The sequence below is a fragment of the Lathyrus oleraceus genome, chromosome 1 (assembly GCF_024323335.1).
Source record: "Lathyrus oleraceus cultivar Zhongwan6 chromosome 1, CAAS_Psat_ZW6_1.0, whole genome shotgun sequence".
NCBI classification, from domain to species: Eukaryota; Viridiplantae; Streptophyta; class Magnoliopsida; order Fabales; family Fabaceae; genus Lathyrus; species Lathyrus oleraceus.
The window spans coordinates 1,566,856-1,582,369 of NC_066579.1; the positions used below are offsets into that span (position 1 = coordinate 1,566,856).

The window sequence follows — 15,514 nt, forward strand, 5'->3', positions numbered from 1 at the left end:
AGGAGTGAAGTTGCATCTCAAAGTCAACATGTGGACACCAAACAACAAACGAGTTAGCATGAGATAAAGTCGAATGAATAAGAATGATGCAACAATATGTAAGCGTATTCAATGGTTAGAATCGATTCAAAAGATAATAAATTAATCAATGAAAAACAATCAAAGATCTATCCTATGATTATGGCAAATGAAATTAGACATACAAAGTATTCATCGCCTAAATTGAAATGGGATTTTCAATTTACAATATGACCATAAACCAACGAAATCGATTAAATGAACAATTAAAGTGAACATTAATTCTAAAGGTTAAATCTACCTAAACATGAATTAGGACCAAAATCAATCAAATGGAAAACTACCGATCTATATCAAGAATTGAATTCTAATCTACATGATCATACAAATCACCATACAAAAGTCTAATTGAGTGAAAATTAACCTAATGGGAAAATCGTGGTAAAATAAACCATTAACCATATTAATCAAAACATGAGTAAAATCGACAACAGGAATTAACATAACCTAATGGCCAATTATGATCCAAGCAAGGTTAACTAGAATGAGATTAATTATGGAAAAAAACTAAAATCCAATTAAGAAAATTAAACCTATTTTATAAATCTAATTAACTATGAATTAACCTAATTAGTCGATAAAATGATGATAATCCTAGTTAACAAAAAAAAGACAAGGAGATCCTAATTTCACCCAAACAAAAAACAGTGTCAATAATAATTAAATAAAATTACCATGATTAACCATGGATTAATTGGGATTAAGAACAAAATCTTGGGTTAATGGGGAGTGAGATTGACAAGAAGGACACGCTTGGGCCATAGACCCAATATCCAAACGCATGACTCGGGTCTCACAAATCGTGGCCATGTCCTGTATCTGAAAACTCATTGTAACAGATAGAAACTTCACTCTTTCTCCATTGGATGCGAATGATATGTGTGACGCGGACAAGGAACGATGCAATATCATATGAGCAACGCGGTCAACGCAAATCCACGTTTAAACCTCTTGGTTGAAGAACCAAGAACACTGGTTGAATCCGTGCGGAAATCAAAACATAATCCTCGAAATGGAATTCGCGAAAGAAGGTTCTTACAGCGGAATTTAAAGAATGAAGGTCTCTGTATTGGTTTCCTTGTTGATATGGCTAGACGTAACGATGATGATGCAAAGCAAGGTGCTTATCTTTGTCATCTCATTCTCTGCACAAGGCCGGTCGAGGTATTGATGCAAGGCGATGACGACGACATGGAAATGTTACACAGTCGTTGCGAGGTAAAGCTCGGTGTAGGTCTGCTATGCGTATTAATTACTGCTTGTTAGATTTTTCACCTTGGATATGAAGTGGGTTAGTAAAAATGTGTTGTACTGAATTTTGGATTTTGGTTTTCTTTGCGTATCATAGGGTGCGCACGGCCTGGATCAATGCATTTCGAAATGCTCGGATTATGAACTAGCTGGAATGAATGCTCAATGCAGTTAGTGGAAATTGCTTGGAAAGTTCACTAAATCAAATTCTGCTTGAGGTTAGTGATTTGGTTAATTGTAACTTCGGACGTAGTGAACAATTTCCGTTGAACTGGTTTATTGGGTTTTTTCATGGCTTTGGCTTAGTGTTGGTTCTGTTTCTTGACATGATAGGGAGATGATAATATTGTACTATCACGGAAATAGACCAACTGTGGCTTTGATTGACTAATTCCTACTGGGAAAGGTTCTAGAGAATACGTCAATATGTAAAGCACCTCAAGTGTTATCGATTCACCTTTATTAAGTGGAGTTAACAAGTTTATAGCGAAAAACTTAGTTCCATTTGGTCCATCAAGAGGAACATAAGTCTTCTTCTTTGGCTTGCTCCAGTTCTTGTAAAACCAATGTTTGATATACTCACTGAGATGCTGAGCCCAAACAGCATTCAGTGTGCGAAGGTCGCGTGGTGTCTTCACATATCCCACCACTCCAACAAGATTCACACGTCTCTTTCTTATGAAGCTTGGATTTTGTCGTGGAGCTACTTGGAATGCACCGCTATCGAAACCATGTGCCATGAAGCAAATGACTTTGGATATGAAATTGAATTGTAATTGTGTTGTGAAATTTTAATGGGAATGTTTGTAATATTTGGTTTATGAATGATTTTTGTGTTGAAAATTGAATGTTGGATTTGTAATGGAACGAATGGTTTTGGAATGTGGTGAATGGATTATGGTTAAAAATGGATTCAAATGGATAATTGCATTATGAAAAATGAATAATAATGGATTAGATTGTAAAATGGATTTTGGATAAAATGAATGGATTTGGATATGGATTAACGTGGATAATTGTTATTGATAATGGGTTTTTTTGTGTTGGATATGGACTTGACAAAATGTGAATGGGCTTAAAAAAAAAGGAAAAGAATGGGCTTAACAAAGAAGAGGAATGGACTTATTCTAAACCAAGAAAATGGTCCATAAAAGAAAGAAGATTTTAAGAAAATTGATTTAAACTCTAAAATTAGTTCGACTTATCACGAACCGACTTACAAATAAACTTCTAAAAATGAATGGCAAAAGATGGTGAAATGATTTCTAAAGCTAATTCGAATTTCAAAAAGTCACATTAAATCTCCAAAACCAAGGTTGAGTTAAAATTAGTCTGAACTTCAAAAATCAATTTGAACTTCCAGAACTAATTTGAAATTAAGACCCCCTTGAAATTAAATCCCAATTGAAAAGAATTATGACACAATGATGAAACAACGAATGTAATGACTCTATGCAATGAATTGACGAATCCCAATGACAAAATTTGCAGATCAAATAGAGCCATAATCAAATGAATGAATGAATATCGACCCAATCATGCACCAGAAACACATGACCAAGAACCAAATGACTAATCAAGAATGGACCCAGACCCGTGAATAAAATGAGATACACAACCACCTGGACACCTAGTTAACAAAGTACGTGGCAAACCCTAATGATCGAGGCATGACCGGGTATGATCAAATGGCTCAAAATCCAGCAATTTGCCAAGAAAATAGGGTTATTCACCAATGGTATACACCAAGGGAAGTTAGGGTATAATTTCCTGATTCTCCTCGAATTGCTGATGAACCCTAGGATCCTCTAGGTGCAGGCACAAAGTCACAGATTCAAGTCACCTGTCTCCTTGTGTCGGACCATGCTTATTCAAATGAAATGAATGGGTGAAGATGATATGAGAATGTTTGGGATTAGTGACCTAGGTGAACTTGTGAAGGGTATGATGAATTTTGGGGTATGGCAGCCACTATTGGAGCTATCATAGATGTGAAGAAAGGAAAGCTGACCTTTGAGGTTGGTGAAGAAAAAATTGAATTTATTCTATCACAGTTCTTAAAGGAACCAACTATAGAAGATTCATGTTGTTTCCTAGACGTCATTGACGAATGCATTAGAGAAATGGAGATGGAACGATCTAAGTATATTGAAGTACTAAAGATTCTAGCACCCCCTATATTTGAAGATGATAATTGGCCTGAGCCATACGTAGATGACAGTCTAAGGGAATGTTTAGCAGTAACTCCTAATCCTATGCCTTGCCCAAAGAAACCTGACGTAGAACTTAAAACATTACCCAAAGATTTAAGGTATGAATTCCTAGACACGGAGCTTGAAAGACCAATAATAGTCAATGTAGACTTAGGACAGATAGAAACCTAGAAATTACTACATGTCTTGAGAAAATACCCTACAACTCTAGGCTATAACATATCATATCTTAAAGGAATAAGTCCCTCTGTATGTATGCATCACATTATGCTAGAATAAGCCTGCAAAACCTCTAGAGAACACCAGAGGAGAATCAATCCCATCTTGAGTGATGTAGTCAAAAGAGAGGTATAAAAGATATTAGAAACATGAATTATATACCCGATATCCGACAATCAATGGGTCAGCCCAGTGCATGTCGTACCTAAAAAGGGAGGTGTTACGGTTGTCAGTAACGAAAAGTGAGAATCAGTAGCAAAACGTACTCAAACTAGATGGATAATGTGCATTGACTATAGGAAATTAAATAAAACCACTCGTAAGGATCATTTTCCTCTACTTTTATCGGTCAAATGCTTGAACGATTGGCTAAACATTCTCACTTATGTTATTTAGATGGTTATTCAGGATTTTTTCAAATTCCTATTCACCCTGATGACCAAGAAAAGACAACCTTCACCTGTCCTTATGGTACACTCGCCTGCCGATGAATGCCATTTGGACTATGTAACGCTCCCGCAACATTTCAAAGATGTATGATGTCGATCTTTGATGATTTTATAGACGACATAATGGAAGTATTTATGGATGACTTTTCTGTTTGTGGGTAGAGTTTTGAAGGATGTCTATTGAACCCAAAAGTTGTACTTGAAAGATGCGTGAAAGTTAATCTTGTACTAAATTGGGAAAAGTACCACTTCATGGTCCAATAAGGAATCGTACTTGGATACATCGTGTCCGATAGAGGGATTGAAGTAGATAAAGCTAAAATAAAAATCATAGAAAACCTTCAACCTCCGAAAATTGTTAGAGAATACGCAGTTTCCTAGGACACGTCGGTTTCTACCGAAGATTCATTCAGGATTTCTCTAAAATAACCAAACCACTAACTGGCTTATTAATGAAAGACGTTGATTTCATCTTTGATGAAAAATGCTTAGAAGCGTTCGAACATTTGAAAAATACTCTTATTACCGCACCTATTATGCAACCACCTGATTGGAGTAGACCGTTTGAAATAATGTGTGACGCTAGTGATTGTTGGTGTAAGCCCTAGAGGCCAATACTTTTGGTACTTGTATCGAATTATTTATTAATAATAAAAGGCTTTTTCTTTATTACGTTTGTTTAATAAAGTCCCTAGAATAGCTAGTCCGTTTAATGTATCAAGTGTGACTTGATCATGAGATCACATTAAACATAAGGACACTATTCTTAAAGTATCCGTAGTCGAGCTTTATGGTGAGGTGGGATAACATTAAAGCATTAAGATATTATGTATATAGATTGACGATCACATCTCATGGATCATGAATAAGGAGTTGTCAAGTCTTAAACATAGGTATGAATGTTAAGAGTAATATTTATACTGGATTGACCCGCTATGAGAATACTATTGTTGATTCTAAGTGTTGGCAGCAATTTTGGTAAAACAAAGAGTGTTCACAAGATGTCATGTGTGATGTCTTAACATAAGATATCATATGTACCTGCTGGAGTTCAAGAACATGTGCATGCAGGATTGTTTCAGCATGCCACTTACAATGCTAAGGCTTCTGATATTGGATGTACCTGCTGGAGCTTAAATGAAAGACATGTTCATGCAGGATTGTTTCAGATGACATACACAATGTCATGACATCTGATATGGTTGTACCTGCTGGAAGTTATAAAAGGAATTATTGGATTATGCAGGATTTTTCCAGGATGTCAGACCCGATGTCATGACATCCTGTACACAGAACATTCAATATGAATGTCTGGTGTTTTGTGATTGCATAATCAATGGCAATCTTCGGATGATTGAAGATATGGCTAGCTGGCGCATTCAATCATGAATTACAACCAGATTTATTATTTTCCAAGGAGATCTAAACAGCTGTTATAAAAAGATTTGATTGGAAAATAGATTTAGGGTTTTGAAGATGTCCAAGCCCAGCTGAAAGCTTCTATAAAAAGGGACTTAGAAAACCTGTTTGTACACACAACCAAGACTGAGCGAAATATAGAGAGAGAGCTAGGGTTTGTGTCTGTTTAGTCGTAAGACTTGTAGGTCATTCAAGTCATCCATTGATGATTGAATTGGACTGATTTGTGGTTGTAATTTGTCACTCTAAAACTGTTAAGCAAGAGTTTGTGTCTTCTTGATCAAAGTTTTGAAGCAAGATCAAGAGTGTGTCTTCTTGATTGAAACTGTGAAGTAAAATCAAGAGTGTGTAATTGAAAAGTATTTTCTTTTCACAAGGGATTGTTGTTTAAAATCACTGGTGTGTGATTGTGTCGCACCTCAAAAAATGTGATAATGCGATCCCTCGCGATAGGACGCGAAAAAATGTTGTTAAAAACAGAGTCACCACCGAACTTTATTTATTCCAATGAAGGAATAGGAAAATATCGAGAAAACCTTTAAAAATAGAATAATGGTCATCGCAACCATATTCGGGTTCGGGAGTCGATTACGCAAGGGGAAGGTATTAGCACCCCTCACGTCTGTTGTACTCAACGGGAACCTCTTAGTCTGATTTTGCTATTTGACTGTTAATTGACTGTTATTTGCTTGCTTCGAGTAATTAGAATTGATGATAGATATGGATGAAGACCTCAGGAGGGGGAAATGGGAGGTTTTTTATTAGTGTGCTCGCGAAGATACAGCAATCTCCTGCCTACGTATCCTTATAGTGCAATAAGGAAATCAGAGCATTCGTAGTTCGGGCTACTACGAATATTTGGGTGTGTTTTGTTTTGATGAACGACTATGTAGGTCGGCGTTCTAACGGCTAAACGCTGGCATGTCTACTCTCGGGGAGGCTCTAGCACTGGTTTGTTGTGCGCATCAGAAAGGATTGACAGTGTTCTTTTGAAAAGGTTTTGGTCACGTGGGGTGACGAGTTGAATTGATGTGTTTGGGTGTTTTGGTTTGGTTTCGATCACCCGGGGGCGAGAAGTTAGGTTGATGCGTTTGAGATGTTTTTGGAGAACGACGAAAGATTGAGCAATATGGTGTTCACCAATCGTCCAATTCTTTCGAGGAGTAATAAGGCATCCGCCTTCTACTCCTTTTTCATTCAAATTATTTTGAAAGTTTGTTTGTGGATGTTGAATATGCACGGTAGTGAGGCGTACACCCCCTACTTGCTTATTCAAGGAATAATGAGGCGTACGCCACCTATTGCCTTATCCAAGTTTATTTAGCGTGTTTTAGTCGGAAGTCGATAATTTGTGCAATATGGCGTTCAATAAATTATTCAAATAATCGAGAGATGGCGAGGCGTACGCCTCTCATCTTTTATCATCCGAAGTTTAAATTGTAAAAGATATGTTTAGATGTCGTATTCAATTTGCGAAAATAATTTGACCTTTGGTAGGTTTTAATTTGATGACGAAGATTCGAGCAATATGGCGTACGCCAATTATTCGAATAATCGAGAGATAATGAAGCGGATGCTCACTATTCTCCTTTTCATCCCAATGTTTATGTTTAAAAGAGAAAATTCTTTTGAAATTGAATGGTTTGGAAAAATGATTTGAAGTTGTGTGATTTAAGATTTAATCGGGTGACAAGAACTCGCGCAATATGGCGTACGCCAATTATTCGAGTAATTGAGAAATAGTGAAGTGTACGCTTCCTATCTCCTTTTCATCCCAAATTTATGTTTAAGAGAGAAAGTTCTTTTGAAATTGAGTGGTTTGAAAAATGATTTGAATTTGGAAATTATATTTGATTTTGAAAAGTGATTTGAAATGTATATGGTTAAGGTTTAATCGGATGACAAGAACTCGCGCAATATGGCGTACGCCAATTATTCAAGTGCTTGAGAAATAGTGAAGCGTACGCTTCCTATCTCCTTTTCATCCCAAGTTTATGTTAAGAGAAAATCCTTTTGAAGTTGGATGGTTTGAAAAATGATTTGAATTTGTGGAAATGATTTGAAATATTATGATTTGAAGTGTATAATTTCATCTACTCGATTAATCAATAATCAAGTAGGTTTCATTGTAAGGAAGCCCAAGAGTAAGCTATGTGAGGTTGATGGCGATGCGAAGAGCAATCGACTTACAAGGGTGTTTTAAAATGGGCTCGATGTTTGGATCGAGAATTGTTGTTTGTGCTTTTTGAATTTGGTTCGTGTTGTTGATGAATTGAAATTGAATAAAATTGAAAATGATTTATGAAGTGATGATGATATGAAATAGTTTTTTTTTTGAAATAATGTGAAGTTGTGAGAGTGGGAAGAATCGATCAATTTCTTTTTAACAAAATTAATTTATTAAAATTTGATTAAATCGATTAATTGAATTAATTAAAATTAATTATCAAAATTATTTAATTAAATCAAATAATTAAGTTAATTAAAATTGATTAATTAAACTAATTAAAGATTTTAATCAATTTAATTGAATCAAGAGAGAAAGAATGTTTGATTTATTTGTTTGAATTGAGCCGGAGTGCTCAAACCAGTTTGTACATAGCGACCATGGAATTAAAAAGTCGTATGTGAGATCTAAACGAGGTGAAGTCGTACAATTGATTTATAGACACTTTGGCGGCATAACGGCATTGAATTACCGAATCCACATTTTAATCCGACTAACTATACAATGAAATTAAGACGAGCAACACGAATTTATTTACTAATTCAACCACATTTTGTATTTGAAATAGTCTCCATATACACATGGTGCAAATAACCAAAGAATTCTAACTATCCAACGACATACAAAAATATTATAAACGCGACACAACCAAAATTGACGAATCAATACGTTTAGGGAAGAAATCGAAGAAGGGAATTGACGGCATAGTAATCGAAGCAATTGTCAAAGTGACAACATGGGTGTTATTTACAATTTTTTTACAAAAAATAATGCAGAGGTTTTAAACCGAAGAATATATATTACACCATGCTCATGATTTAATTAACAATCCTTAACTCATCATAAAAACAAACAACAATCAATCCACCAACTTCAGACTATCACATACAGCACAAAACAAAAACCTTACATACCAGTTTCCTAATACCTCCTTCACGAAACAGTGTACAACAAGAGTCAACAACAAAACTTGTTCACAAAGCCATAAAATTAAAATTGAACCAGGCGCCCAAATACAAATATAAACACGGTCCTTGACTCATGGTATGTGCAATAACCATATCAATATCCAAAACAAGAGCACAAACATGAAAATATATGTTGAAAGTTTTTTTTGAAAAAAAAAATTAAGTCTATAATAATACCCTCGGTTCAAAGAGGTTACCAAGTGCGGAACGTGTCGTCTTGTTACTCACATCGAACCGCAACCCTGAGCTTCTTTAGAGACGGCGAGACCAGAAACGAGTTAGGAAGCCTGGAGATTGTAAGGTCTTTGTTGAGGAAGGGTCCGGGGATTCCGGCTACCGCTTGCCTTCTTCTTTCACCAGTCCAAAGAGCAAACCATCGATCCTTAGGCGGTGTGACAACGTAAAGCTAAAACTGAAACCATTCATTTCTTTTCAAAGATGACAAATTAATGGACGGAAGAGGTTCCGATTGGGTTTTCTGTGCAGGTGGAGATGTGTGGTTGAAACGGAAATTCTGATGGTGGGAGCTGTGGATTTGTGGGTGAAATTTCAGGGTTGTGTGTTTGGGGGTTCGTCGCTTTGCATGGTGGGAGAGATGGAGTGGCGTTTCCGGATGGAGATGAAGGATTTGTGGAGAGGGTTTATGGTTTGAAGATGATTGTGACGGCGGCTTGGGGTTTAGGTGGCATTGAAGGTGATTGATGATGAAGGAGAAAACGGTGGTGATTTAATGAACAGTTTGGAAGACGATGAGTTTTAAGAAGAGGGTTTCATGTGGTTTTGGTTATGAATGGTGGTGTTTGGACGATGAAGATAGAGGCCGGGTGAGGAAGATGATGGCGGCGGGGTGTAGCGATGGTTTTGTGAGAGGAAATCCCCTTTTTTTTTAGAACGAAGGTGAGGGGATGAAATCAGGGAGTGAGTGAGGAGTTTGAGAGATGAGTGAATGGATGAGAGCGCGTGAGTGTGTGTGTTGTTGATTGTAATTTTAAGTGTCGGGTTTTTGTTATCGTATCCACAGGGATTGTAAGATATCACCGCCGTTCGATGGTTGTATTAATTCTAGCTTTAGGTAACAATAGGGTTTTGGTTGTTGTCACGTTATCTTGCATAAAAATGTAATAAAATGCGGTAAAAGTTATGGTTTGAATATTTGAGAAATATTGCCAAAGTTAGGGTTCAACGATCACTTTGCATGTATTTGTTCGGTCAACAATCTTATAAACTCCTTTAGATGATAAATTATTTCACAAAGTCCTCCCAATGTGTTTCTCTCGAACACACATTGTGAGTTTTCCCATTTTGATCCATTGTTTATCTCTAACACAATCTATCAAAATGACAACTTTTTGGTTCAACCTTATGGTGAACAAAATCATTCATTACTATCTCTAGCTAACAAACAAGATTGGATGAAAACCTAGGTTAAGAGTTGGTAAACATCTCTCGATCATAAACCAACACAAAGAGTTTTGAATAAGAACAAAGTTTTCATCATAGGTTCACCATTAAAGAGTTTACAAATGAAGATCCTTACATTTACACACAAAGCTAATGATCATCTACATCTAACCTTGACAAATGGAGGACTTAGCTACTCATTTTCATGGTAGCTTGGTCGGCAAGTTTCGGAAGAAGGTTGATCAACATCCAAGTCGAATAATCAAGATTGGATGGGAATCCACCTTCTTTTTGTAAAAGATGGTTAAGAGATGAAGAGAAATGAAATCTAGGTCAAAAAGATCTCTAGAGCAAAAGCGGGAAAATATCTAGAAAAAGTACAAAAGTATGAAAAGATGAAGTATGGCTCTCAAAAGTGGCACTTGCTACTTATAGTGTTGTTTCTGGGCTGTCATGCTCGCTAGGCGAGCAGACTGCTTCGCCTAGCGAGCCCCAAAATAAGGCACCTGAGGCATCTGCGCCCTGAGAAACAGCCTTTCCCAGACTGTCATGTTCGCCTAACGAACAAAACCTTCGCCTAGCGAAGGGCACGCTTCAACCTTCACTCCGGCGAGGTTGAGAGGTTTTGCTACTGGAATCCTCGCTCGGAACTCGCTAGAGCCTCGCCTAGCGAGTGAGTGCTGGTTGCGCTTTTCACCAAGTCTGGAAGTGTTTGCTACCCACCTCGCTAGCAGCTCGCCTAGCGAGTTTGGTCATGTTTGCCACTGTAAATTACTGGAGCATTTCGCTGGACTCTCGCTGGACGCTCGCCTAGCGAGTGCTTCGCCACAGCCCTCGCCTAGCGAGCAAGCTGATGAATGCTTGTTTTATTTGGTCCCTTTGCCAAATTCTTTGTGTCTTCACTTTCTATTATTTCATGCCCAATTCCTGCATAATAACACACAAATCAAAGGGACCAAGATAGATTATCATTGTATTGCATTTCATCTGAAACAAAGGTGGTTTCGACATTTTAGCAAGGAAATAGAGTGAAAGATGCCCACATATGATAGCTCAAATAAGCACTTTTGGGCATCTAACAACTCTCCCCAACTAGATTCTTGCTTGTCCTCAAGCAAAGTATGCCTCTTGAAGGACAAGAGGATTTGCTTTAAGAAAAAGGTGTCTCCGAAGTTGGATAAAACGGCTCAAACACAAGCGAATCAGCATATACAACTTTCCAACGGTTCGAATAAAATAATACACAAGAACTAAAACTTAATAGCAATGCGAAATATTTATCTATCTACAACAATATTATTCTGAATGAATCACCCTATCTCTCCTCTTCGAATAAGGAATGAAGAATTTACGCGTTTGCAACCGCGGGAATAATCTCACTCTCTAACAAATAATGAAGAAATCAATTCGATTCATACAATGTCTAACAATTATAAATGGTAATGTGGAAGCACGAAGATCACTAAGGGCTTTTCGGTTGAAGCTTGGTCAGGTTAACAAGCAAGGGTCATTTCTAAGGCCATTGAAAACGAAATTGCCGATGCAAAAGAGACATTCACTGTACATTATTCACACATCTCGACTTCGTTCCATTTGTTTCTTATTTGAAACCTTCACAACTCTTATTTCACAACTCAATTTTTCTTTTTCACTATTTTTCTTCCAAGCAAGCATTCATTTTCATTGTTCCTATTTTTGTTCTTTTCTTTCACATCATATTTTCAAAACAGATGTTTCTTTTCTATATTTTTATTTTCAATGCTTGCTCGATTTTTCTTTTTTCAAGAGTTGTGGTACTTACCGATTCTCCCCATCTTATTTCTTACTCACCCTAAGTGAATGCTCATAACTTTTTACGGCAAAAGAACAATAATCAAGATTTTCCGGGTTGTAAAAAAAAGATTTTTGAAATCTCGCTTTATTTCAAGCTGAGATTCAACTGTTTAAGCTCAAAGGGGTTAACGAATACTCTCTCTGCTCACAGGTAAGTTGTTTTTGGATGTAGTTGTGCTCAATAGAAAACAAGTGCCTCGATCATTTCTAATTGCTTCCACATATTCACAATAATAAAAGACAAAGCATGAATCAAATGAATCAACAAAACTTATTAGAATCCAACATTTAAGTGTACAATGGAGGTTTCCTCACAATTTGTGGTTTTAAGTTCTAGATGAAACATTCATTCCATTATGTTGCAAAAAGACAATATTCAATTTACCAAAAAGAGTAAAGTTCTTAATGCATTCTAAAATTTTAGCCGGAGGTAACCATGTACCTTAGCCTTATTCACTTGTTAATTCTTATCATTGCCATCCAAGCTCGGATGCACCTTTATTGGATACTTCTTTGAGGAGCAACCAATCTAGAAGGTTTGCCACTCAATCAACCAAAAATTTATTAAAACAACAAAATTTAAAACAGAAATAATAATATAAACTTCAAAATTTAAATTTGTTCGTGGGGGACAAAACACCCCAAAAGTACAAAGCCAAAATCAAAGTACAGAATTCTGGAAATACAATCAAAATAAAACATAACAATAAAAAATAAAAACTTAGCCCTCCAAAGGCTCAGAATCCTCCTCGCTACCGGCCTCAGAACCGGTAGCCTCATCATCATCATTATCATCAGCAACACCACCAGAAGACGCACCAGCGCCCGCCCCATCACCATACACAGGCCTGTCCACAGGCCAGTTGGCGTTAAGCAGAAACTGCTCACGCGTCATCAATGCATGAGCACCACTTCCCTGCAGCTGTAACCGCTGCATAGAATCATGCATATCTATCATGGCACGCTGGGTTGCCGCCATCCATTCCCAATTGTAATCGCACACAGCTTGCAGGTAAGGATCTGGTCCAGGAGTAGAAGTACCAGGACCATCAGAAGCCCGGGTACTCTCTGCAGCTGCACTGCCTCTAACATTCTTCGCCCTGCAATATTTGGCCACATAACTGTCATCAATGGGCGACAGGATCCTTACCTGACCCCTTGAGGGTAGTCTCACCCTCGCCTGAATGCACAAACTCATGATTAAGCACGGGAAAGCCAGGGGACAATTCACACGAGCCCCCGACTTTAGCCCGCTCTCAATCACGGACTTAAGCTCATTAGCAATAATCCTCGCCACATCGATCTGGACGTTGGTGAGGATACAATGGACCAAATGTGCCACTGGGATCGGCACGGTAGAAGTGTGGGACTTTGGTTGGATGTTTGTCAGCACCATCAGCAGAATCAGTTGAGCCAAGGGAGTCATGTCCTCCCTATGATACCTCATGGGAACCCCAGATGGGTTCAGCTCAACAGATTTCCCTCTTAATAGCAGGGCGGCAGAAATGGCTTCAACATCCCGGTGAAGCCGTAAGTCTGTATGGTATGTGTCCCTCTCTTCGGCTCCCAGCTGGAGCGGTTCACCTAGGACTCGGTTAATGGCATCCCGATCAAACGCAACGGGATGGCCGGCCACTCGAGATGTCCAAGTAAACGGCTCATCATCATCCGGTAGTGCGTTCGCATAGAACTCACGTACCGTTGCGATATCATAGTGCTCGAGTGGGGAAATTAACCGATCCCACTTCTTTGTGTCAATCAACCCGGCGAATGCTCTGTTTGTGCCTTGAGGGTTGATGATGAATCTCTTCTCCGGTAGAATTTTCCTCTTCTCCAGAGCAACGTATCTTGCCGCTTGCTTCGCCCCGACAAATTTGTCGGTATCAAATTGGATCGTTACTGGACGGGAAGTGCTCACTCCCTTTCTCTTCTTTGAAGCGCCGGATCTAGATTCCATATGCAAAATCATAAAGAGGAAGCAACACACACAAAACAGATTAGACAGCAAAACCAGAATTCAAAGAACTGTCATGCTCGCTGCTGCTTCGCCTAGCGAAGTGGCAGCGAATGCTCGCCCCTGGTTCGCCTAGCGAGTTGCTAGCGAACCTTACGGGTTTTTGGGTTCTGCAGCATTTTCAGAGAAATCTTCCCAAAACCCACATGCTAATGGTTTCAATTTCAGAACCTAATGATATATCAATTAAAGAAACGTTCTATGCTATTGGTAATTACAGATTCACATGCAAACCTAAAATTCCCAATTTCAAAACCTAAAATCCCACATGCAAACCTAAAGTTTCCCATACCAACAACTTCATTCTAAATGACATTCAAATCAGCAATAAACAAAGCTTAAGCATAAAGACATGGTATTAGGGCAAACCTTAGTTACACGGATTGATTGAAATGTGAAGTGGAGTAAGGTTTGCAATCTTCCAATTAGGGTTTGAGTGTAGATGTGAGAGATGAAAATGAGAGAGTGTGGAGAGTGCTCGGTTAAAATGCCTCAGCAGAGTTGCAAAAACAGAAAAGTTGTGTTTGGGCCAAAATGAGTGGCCTGCTGAGATTTTAAATAAGTGCTGTCAAGCAGCGCTCGCTGCTGCTTCGCCTAGCGAGCAGCTAGCGAATCAGCTCGCTACTGCCTCGCCTAGCGAGCAGCAAGCGAGCATGACAGCAATTGCCTTTTCCAAAGGCAGCAATCCAGGTACACTCAGCATGGTTTTAACAAGTTGAAACCCAATACAACAGAACAGGAAAACAGTAAATACTTACAATGTTGGGGTGCCTCCCAACAAGCACTTGTTTAACGTCGGCTAAGCTCGACGGTGTGATGCTCACAGAGGAGCATCCAAAGGAATTGCACAGCTCTCGCGATCCACATGACCGCCGAGATAAACTTTCAAACGTTGGCCATTCACTGTCCAACTATCCTTCTTGTCCATGTCCTCAATGACAATAGCCCCGTACTCCTTCACGTCTTTGACCCGAAATGGCCCGGACCATTTTGATTTCAACTTTCCAGGGAATAACTTCAACCTGGAATTGAACAAGAGGACCAACTGTCCCGGCACAAATTCTTTCTTGCGGAGCTTCTTGTCATGGTACTTTTTAACCTTGTCTTTGTACAACCAACTTGAGTGATATGCGGCATTGCGCATCTCCTCCAACTCAAGTAGCTGCACCTTCCTTTTTTCGCCGGCCAAATCATTTTCAAAATTTAAAAATTTCAGGGCCCACAAGGCTTTGTGCTCCAATTCAACCGGCAAATGGCAAGTTTTACCAAACACCAATTGAAAGGGAGTTAGGCCAATTGGAGCTTTAAAGGCGGTACGGTATGCCCATAACGCTTCATCCAATTTTTGGGACCACTCTTTTTTGGAATTTGACACAGTTTTTTCGAGAATTCTCTTAATCTCTCGATTAGAGACCTCGGCTTTCCCATTAGCCTGCGGGTGA

The 15,514-nt window shown here is 38.4% G+C and overlaps 1 protein-coding gene across 2 annotated transcripts; it reads left to right on the forward strand.

The window, feature by feature from the left end:
• Nucleotides 1-855: 855 nt before the first annotated feature.
• Nucleotides 856-2,154, forward strand: LOC127109342 (uncharacterized). Of its 2 annotated transcripts, XR_007797627.1 has the most exons (3): nt 856-1,296; nt 1,427-1,547; nt 1,663-2,154. XR_007797627.1 is itself a non-coding variant. In XM_051046070.1 (2 exons), the coding sequence occupies exons 1-2, from the start codon at nt 979-981 to the stop codon at nt 1,502-1,504; spliced, it is 396 nt and encodes a 131-aa protein (XP_050902027.1). In that variant the 5' UTR covers nt 857-978; the 3' UTR covers nt 1,505-2,154. The 2 variants fall into 2 exon arrangements, 1 of the variants encoding a protein (XP_050902027.1); XM_051046070.1 differs by having other exon boundaries at nt 857-1,296; nt 1,427-2,154.
• The last annotated feature ends 13,360 nt before the right edge of the window (nt 2,155-15,514 follow it).